At 41.4% G+C, this 8942-nt stretch overlaps 1 protein-coding gene across 1 annotated transcript in view; it reads right to left on the bottom strand.

Annotated features, from left to right (window-relative positions):
* Positions 1 to 1226: 1226 nt before the first annotated feature.
* The window catches only part of sema4c (sema domain, immunoglobulin domain (Ig), transmembrane domain (TM) and short cytoplasmic domain, (semaphorin) 4C), a 136998-nt gene continuing 129282 nt past the window's right edge, over positions 1227 to 8942 (bottom strand). Inside the window, exons 15-17 of the mRNA XM_084729103.1 lie at positions 8250 to 8341; positions 5449 to 8010; positions 1227 to 2516 (exon numbers count right to left, since the gene is read on the bottom strand). Coding sequence (XP_084585229.1) covers positions 7115 to 8010; positions 8250 to 8341 — 988 coding nt within the window. The 3' untranslated portion in view covers positions 1227 to 2516; positions 5449 to 7114. The remainder of the gene's footprint in view (positions 2517 to 5448; positions 8011 to 8249; positions 8342 to 8942) is intronic.

The following is an 8942-nucleotide window of genomic DNA, read 5'->3' as shown; positions in this document are numbered from 1 at the left end:
TTTGGTGTTGCACTTCTATAAAGTTTGAATACTCACCAGAGACAGATTTAAAAATGAATGGTTAAAATCAAAGCGGTACAGGCCCACATATCCTGACTTTTAAGGTCCTACATTTATATGAGAGCATCATTATGTCATGCAGTCACAAAGGCCACGCCCCCTTTTGGGGGAATGATCACGCTACCATATGAAGAGATAAACAGGAAAAGCTGCTGTGTTGCAGGTTGTAAAACAAATAAACATACAAGAGCAGTAAGAATGTCTGAGCCTTCAGAGAACGCTAATTGTTTATTTTGACAGCAGCGTTAATTCCTTTTTGATGACAATAAATATTAATTAGCTTTTGTCATTTAAATTATACCAAATAAGAAACAAACATATTAATAACCAAAGCTTTCACACTGAGATTTAAGACTCCACAGATGAATAAATGTGGTAAATTTCTAAATGATGCTGTTAACAGTTACTAGTAATACATAATGTAGGCAGGAGGCTGCTGGAGTTCAGTTATAACAGCAGCGTCAGACTGTCATCTCTAAATCTCTGGATAGTGTAGATCGAACAGTTGTTTAGGTTTTGTTATTCATAGACAACACTCAGTCTAATCATACCTGGTAATTCAATGTTAGCAAGGTCACTATATATGCTCATTGAGCCACTTAGATGGGGGAAGACTGAATGAGCATGACAGCTGACTGATAAACATTAATTTATTAAGGCATTATGAATGCTCAGATTCAGGCAAAGTCACAAACTATTAAGACATGTCTATAAAACAAATGTTTTCAAAACGGTAATTCAAAAGAATTTCAAGTTGCATTAACATCTATGGGACCTTCTGTTTTCCATCTCTCAAAAGGGCGCTCGACCATGACGTTTTGGCAAAGTAACCATACGGGTGCCAGTCTGATGTATGTGTGGACCTCCAAAAGTCCTACATTTCCCAAAATGCAACCCAGTATTCTTTTACCCTTGTTTAACACAGACCATATGCCTCTAGTTTCTATTAAAAGCTTTCTATTACATGTGTTGTATCCAAGTCCAGGCTAAGATGACTCTGATGACATCACTATGACATAACTGGGGTTACTTTTGTCAGAATTAAAGCTCCTCTAGAGCCACAGAAAACATTATACGACTGTTTTCAAAAGCTGAGTATGACTAGTAAACTGACTTTTATCTGTAAAATTCAGGGACGTCTTCTTTAACAAACAGACTCACACACCTCAAGTATATCTCTATTTTTATTTGTGTATATATACACATATAAAAAATAAGGACATATGTACAATGATAATAAATATCAACATGTTTGTACAAGTGAAATAAGTTACTTAACATATTTTAAAAACAAACATAAAAGATCAATAACAGACAAGCAAAAAAAAAAAAACATGGGGCAAAATAAAATCGGAGTGATAATATAATAATACAAATAATAATGGGAAAAAACAGCAGAACTTAAAGCCTTGTGTGAGGGAAAATATTATGAGCAAACAAATGTAGATAAGAACTGAAGAAATGCACATAAAGTACATTACACATGCATTTTTTTTTCAGGCTTGAGACCTTTTGCTTTATCTGTTCGGTTTTTGCAACATGTTGTATGAAAAGAAAAGCCTTATTATAACAGGGAAATATATTAAGACAAAAACCAAGTACCAGTGTAAAGAGCTAAGATGTTTTAGCTATCCGCTTCAAGGGATTTAATCATGTAAAGTGGACACATTCTATCATTGATCTGCTTTGAATCAACAGATACTTATTTGGTTTTTCGGGGCTGACAAATCAAATAATGGTTAAAGTTTTGGTACATTATTCATAACGTGAGGGGGATAAAGAATCAGGTCCAGCAGATCACTACTGACATATAAACAGGAAGCAAACATGGAGTCCACCAGCCTCAAGCCATTTTTGTGTTTTCGCTTGAGGGAAAATTTAGCTGCAGTTAAAATATGCAGAAAGGTTGCAGACATCAGCTCAGTGTAGCAAAGTGGACGGACTGCTGAGACTTCAATATCGATCCGGAATCAAATAAAATTAATTTAAGTACTGTATTTCAACAAGAACAAAAGCAACTGCAGTCTACTTTGGCTTATCCAAAAGGTGAAGAGGCACAGAAAAAGTAAACATGTTGAAACGCAGCCATGAATTCCTGTACAACCCTTGAACCATAAAATCACACATTTTGTTTTATTTTTTTCCAAAGAGAGCATTAGTGTTCCACAACATTAGTGTTTGTAAAAGTCCAAAAATGGCCGATCAAAATGATACACTTGTACAAGGTGATGGTCATATCAAAGATGTACAGTCCACTTGCAGAGGATCATGCAACACTAGGATGGAGCGCTGATGGCTGAGTACCTCTTCAACCTTGGGATCATTCTTGATATTCTACATCTCTCTCAGCGCTCTGTACACAGTGGGGACAAAACAAGGTATTTTTGTCCTCCCCTTCCTTCTTGCTGTGCTCCTCTGGTCCCGACAGACATGTCCCAAAAAACAAAAAGCCACCCCTGATGGACAAAACAGAGAAAGGGAACAAAATAATGTAAAGTTAGTAACAGCAAATTTATATACGGGAGTATTCACTGTGTTTCAAAGTTTTCTTGAAATTAGATCAGAAAGTAGGTTATATATATTTTTTAGGACATCATTACATCACCATGGAACACATTACATTTTGGGCAGATTAGCCTGTTGGCATTTTAGATAATTTAGTCTAGTTTAATTTAGTCTGGTAGGGGAGACCTGGGGCAATTGTAACAGGGGACAATTGTAACACACTCAATTCCTCCAATCAAAACCAAGATATATTGATGCACATGCTCAGTAGGATCCCTTCTCTGCCTGTGGAAAATGGCCAGGATCATTTCACCTCACCAGAAGTTTCTGAGGTATGAAAGTTGCTTTTTGGATGTTCAGTATTTTTCTTCTGCTGTTCAAACTTTAGATGACTGTGAATTTAAACTTACAACAATTTTATCTTTAGGTTAATTGTTAAATATATGTTTCCTGTAACAAAGGAAAGTGTAAAAAATGTTACAATTCTCCCCTACGTTATGCTTCATTATACCTTACTGAATCACAGTATGTGACAAGAATATTGATTAACAAAATATATGGGTACATGAGACTGTGAAACTAATATGTAGTTATATCACTTTTAAGTAGACAATTGGTCTGAAACAGTCCTGTAACCTGTCTGAATCTTGCAAGTAGAACATTATTATTAAACAGACGTTTCAGTCTGGCAAAGGTCTTTCTTAGGTCAACTTATTTTGATCCTTGTCAGACTGAAACGTTTTTTCTTTAATAAAATGTCCCAGTCGCAGGCTTCGGGCAGTGCGGGCCCTTTTCTTATCTGTTGCAGTGAAAGTAGCTTTTCTGATGCACCTGTCCCTCTTCTTCCCACTTTAATAAAAGTGTGCACAAGGACAGCGTTTGATGAGGAGGAGACCAAATGGTGCAGAACACATGATGTAACCAGACCAAGTCTACAGTCCTGCTAAAGGCTCTGTGAGGCTGCACTTAGGCACACTACTACACTACAGTACTACTACTACATTCAGCTTGATGAATACATTCTTATTTGAAAACGCTCTACAAATAAACCAGGCTACGTTAGCCATATTGATTTGAATTGTACTTAATTTTTTAAGCCCTCATGCAACATACTGTAATGATACAATTTTATATTATTTACAAGATAAAGACACCCTGTTATTATCTCAGGTAATCAACACTGCTTTGTCACAGCCTCTCGGTGTCTCATACTGAGGCACAAAGAACCCTTTAACATCTCAATCAGATGCTGTCAGAAAGCTTTTTTAACACCCGGTTGTGAAACGGTCACAGTTTCATGTAGGCAACAAAACTCTTGGTTACTGTGGTTAGGTTTAGGATAAGATTAGAAAGATTAAAAGCGCTATAACTTTTACATTTCTCAACCGATTTCAATGAGTCATCTTTATAGTCAAGGATTTTTGATCTACATTGAGTAAATTAGACAAACAAAACTGTTTTTCCTACATAAACCCTTGAATATAGCATTTAAATCAGCTGAGAAATGTTGACGTTCTTTTTATCCAGAAAAACAGCACCCTCCCCTTTACATGAATTTGCTCACAAGCCAAGCTTTTTTGTTCATCACTTGACGCAGATGTGTGTAAACTGAAGCTACTCAAAGCCCAGTGTGTCTCCAGAGCTAAGGGGTACCTTGAGCAAGTATGAGTCACCGAGGGTCGAGACAAAATGTTCATATTTGATGATTTGGGAATGAGACTTATTGTGGATAATGCTAGTTACCAACCAATTCATATTGTATGTGTACAGTCTTGTCAGTTAAATGTCACCATTTTGGAAATCACAATTTCTTGCTGACAGGCGCCAAAGGCTGATTAGCTTAGCTTAGCATAAAGACTGACCCTGTTTCTGAAAGGAATTACATCATGTATCAAACTGCTACTGAGACGGTAGAACCAGCGATAAAGAGCTGCAAAGATCAGGTCATCAAATCATGTTCCTCCAGGATGAAAACTGACTGGACTGACTGATCTCAGGAGTCAGGGCTGATGACAGGCCCATAGGGGGTTCCTCACAGCTCCTCACAGGACTATTCTTCACTTTTCCCCCCACTTTTTAAAACTTTTAATGCAAAACATTAAGGAAAGTAGCAAATTCATTGCTTAGACAGTGCTGTAAAAGTTGGCACATGAACTATTAAAAAAGGGAAATGTGAAAGTTATACCCTAAATGGGCAATATTAGAACATACTTTGTTTGTCATGTTTTGTTTTGTTTTTTCTCAATATTTTTTATGTGCTTGCCCATTTAAGGCAAATGATAAACAGCTAGCCTCTTCAAAGCAGCTCTCTCAAAGTCTCAAGGCTGCAGAGCAGGGGGAAACAGCATAGCTTTATCCAGTGATAAAAAATTCCACCTGCCACCACGTCTACAGCTCTGCAACTAACATGTTATATCTCCTTTGTTTACTCCACACAAAAAAACAAAGTGCAAAGCAACAAATTGCAGTTTGACATGAGGGATTTGTGCCAGACATTTCTTGGCTGGGAACAGTGGGTTTGTCAGATTTACAACTCATCATTTTTGTACAGATTAAACAAACAAGATATTGTGTTTTTATTTAGTGAGCCTTTTTTATACTTCTGTTTTCCACAGCTTTCACTTTCCATGGAAGTCAAGCTAACGGTCTCACGGCTGCAGCTTCATATTTAACAGACATGAGAGTGGTATCGACCCTCTCATCTAATTCCCAACAAAAAAGGAAAACGTTCTTAGTGATAAGTTGAGCAAAGGGACAGCCAGATAAATAAACTAAATAATTTTTAACACTTGGCTGAGCAGCCAAAAAGCTAAATTGGAAATCGTTAAAGGTTAGGACTTTGTTTAAATCTGTTTGTATGAATTTAATTAAGTGGAACAATACCTTTCACTGGTTCACGGCTTCTTCCCGCCTGGAGCCAGCAGTTTGTCAGAACTCGGTCTGTCTGTCTGTCCATTCTTCCATCAACATTGTGTGTGTCTTCTTTTTGTGTTGGGTGTGTTTTACAGTGCTCTTCCTCTGTTAAAGTCCACAGTAGCCCCGGGTCAGTCTCTGGGCATCGGTACGAGGGAGGGAGGGGGGGGGTTTCACGGGTTTTAAGGGTGCATCACAAACACTGTTCTCTGAGATGGTTGGCATTCAGAGGACTGTGAGTGTGTGTGAGTGTGTGTAGGAGGGGTAGTTTCCTTCTTGGCAGTGCAAGTTACCGCCCTCACCAAACACATAAGATATAAAGCACTTATTGAGACATCCACAGCGGTCGCAACAGTGAGGGTTCAACTACATTCTCCATGCCTAATGTCTTCACGTCAGCTTCAATTTGGAATTAAGTGTGCAGTTATTGTTCGGCCGCTAAGAGCTGAATGCAAATAGCCTTTTACTTTCTACAGAGATGAACAAATGTCCAAAAGGGCTCAAACAAAACACACATCTGTTACACACTGCGGCTCTAATGAACGTTGTTCGGAGTGCACTTGGAGTATATTGGACTTGAAGGTGCGTTTGAAGGTCACCGTGCGGAGCTCAAGCGAGGAATGTAAGCGCTTTCCCTCGCATTGTCATTCACAGAGGGGAGCCATTAGTCACTTGATAACTGTTTGAGCACTGCTGTAGTCCGTAAAGACATAAAAAAAGAACAACGAGAAATGTCTTAATTCAAACCAACCATCACGACAAATTAAAGTGGAAGGGTTTCGAGGACTTTCTCTGGGGGTAAATACAACATGGGGGGAAGGGGAAAAAAATACAAATTGAGCAGAGAAAGTCTTGAGAGATTGTCCTTCATTCAAAAAGCCCCTCGTGTCTTTCACTCCAATTCACTTCATTTTCCATTTAATTTCCTCTCTCTTTGTCTCTCGCTCTCGCTCCTCTCCTTGCGGTCCCACGCAGAGCTCCTGCTACGGGGACGTGATTGTCGTCTTGCTTCGAGATTAATTAGTCTTTTTTATACCGCTCTCACACTCTTGGCTCACAAATACAAAAAAGAGGGGAAGACGCGCTTCCAGTTTTTAAGTGCAGTAAGCTGAAAAAAAAAGTCTCAAAGGAGCACAAGGACAGAAAGTCATATTTCCAGTCGTTTTTGCCGTTCGTCAACTGGTTTCAGCACGGTGGCCCCGAAGCCTCGCTTGGTCCACTCAACGTAAAAAGAAATGTGCCCTTCAGGAAAACATGTGACGCCATTTGTTTAAGTTCCATGCTTGAGGTGTTCTCCTCTGCGTTCAGCCATTTTAAATACACAATTTACACAAGTGGCGATTGCACAGTGGAAGAAGAAGAAGCCACAATCATGACTGCATGTTGCCCAGAACACAATAGTAATAAGAGTGCATGTTGGCGAACATGGCGTATGAGTGTGTATATTTAACATGCTGTGTGCTATAAATGTCTACAGTGAGCCAAACAGGCATTGGCAGAGCGAGAGAGAGCATGGGGAGTCGACAGCATGTCACTAAAAGAGAGACAGAGAGAGCAGGCGTCCTCAAAAGGAGGGAGGTAGGTTGGTTGTTTCGTTTTTTCCAACTCTGGGAACGGAGACGGAGGAGGGTGGGCCTTAGACGGACGACTCCTCTGGGTTGGCATCGGGCAAGACGCTCCGCTGCTGCAGGGTGCGTCTCAGCTCTTCCTTGAAGGGGCTGGAGTAGTCGTTCCCGCTCATGCCCAGGCCTCCGAGCCCGCCGCCCCCAGCTCCAGCCCCGCTAGCCCTCTCCTCCCCTGCTGTGCTCAGGTTGAGGCGGATGTAGCCGTTGCTACCGGAGCCTCGGATGTTGGTAAGGCTGAGACGGCTCGGGGAGTGGATGGGCTGCCCGGGAATGGCGCTGGGCGACGCCGTGCTGCTCACGGTGCTGGGGCCCAGGGCGTGACCGGGAACGATCTTCAGCGAGCCGTCTGAGTAGTAGTAGTTGGCGCCCGTCTCCCAGAAGCGGTCCTCATCGCTGGGCATCTTGCTGGGCACGAAGGTGGGCGGCTCCTTAGGCAGGGTAATTGGGTAGACCAGGGTGCTCTCGAGAGGCTTCATGTCGGCGCCCTTGCCCAATGCCAGCTTCAGCCTCCTGCGAAGGTAAAGAGCTGCGACGAGGAGGAGCAGGCAGGCAGCTCCGAGGGTAATGACCAGAACCCAGAAGAGCCCCATGCTGCTGTCTGGAGCGCGGGCCTCCATGAAGACAGGAGCGCTGGCGACTACAGCCACCTGGTAGCGCTCCGTCTGGAACTTGACTCCTTGCTCCTCAGAGTAGCAGATGTAGCGCCCCGCTTGCATCTGGCCTGCTTCAGGGACAACGAGGGCCTTCAGGGTCCGGTCGAAGCGTGGTCCTCCGGCCTCGGGATCGCCGAGCTGGAGCTCGCGGTCGTTGAGGACCCAGCAGGGTTGAGCCAGGTTTGAGACCAGCTGGCAAGGCAGCACCATGTCAGACCCCACCACCACTGTCACGTTCCTGAGACGGGAGTGGTCTGCAGAGGAACAGGAGGAGAGCAGGAGGTGGAGGAGGAGAGGAAAGCAGAGGGGGTTATAGAATCATCCATAATAATCCCAATTCATATTTTACAGCAGCCAGCTCTTTACTACTTAATTCAATTTATTCAGCTCAGTCCAAATGTATTCACTCAGTCCAGCTCAAGTCCAGCCATTCTCTTTCCTTGACTTGTTCCTGCAGTAACAATCAATTCCCACAAGGGGCCACTGTACTCACCAGGGCTGGGGATGGAGACGGGCTTATCGAACTTGGCTTTTCCCCTGCTGAACCTCTCCAGCATGAGGTCCTGTGACAGGGAGGAGGTGGACCTGGAGGAGAAAAGGGCAGAAAGCAAAGTGGAAGATCAATAATGGTCTCTTACCAGAACTGAGGTACACACAGACCCACAGACAACAATGGATCCAATGTGTGTGTGTGTGTGTGCGTGTGTGTTTGCAGTCTTCTGTGTGATAATAATAATAATAATAATAATAATAATACTCAAAATAACCAGAATCAATAGAAACCAAATTTAGACTTTTGCAAGATAATATAAACATTTTAGTACAGTATTTCAGCCTTTCATTGTAAAATCGTTATGGTAAATGTAGTCACACTTTCTATGAGGCTTTATAAAACTCTTCATAAATGTTTACAATGCATGACAACTTGTAACAAGATTTAGAAAGTATCATAAATGGTGGATATAATATATTACAAGTTCAGCGTTCATAATGCTTTATACCTCAGTGCCAAAGTGACAACAGTGTTTCAAAGAAGAATCCTGAGTTACACAGAACATTGTAACTACAATAACTTCAGACAGTTATAAACACACAGAACTGCTTTAACATCATAACAGATTATAAATTCAATGAATGAAATGAAATAATGTCTTATAAATATCAATAATATGCTATAGCATGGCAT

The sequence above is a fragment of the Lutjanus erythropterus genome, chromosome 10, assembly GCF_056507025.1.
Source record: "Lutjanus erythropterus isolate fLutEry1 chromosome 10, fLutEry1.hap2, whole genome shotgun sequence".
NCBI lineage: Eukaryota > Metazoa > Chordata > Actinopteri > Lutjaniformes > Lutjanidae > Lutjanus > Lutjanus erythropterus.
Note: the sequence above shows the minus strand (reverse complement) of the source record. Positions and strands in the feature narration are given on the sequence as shown.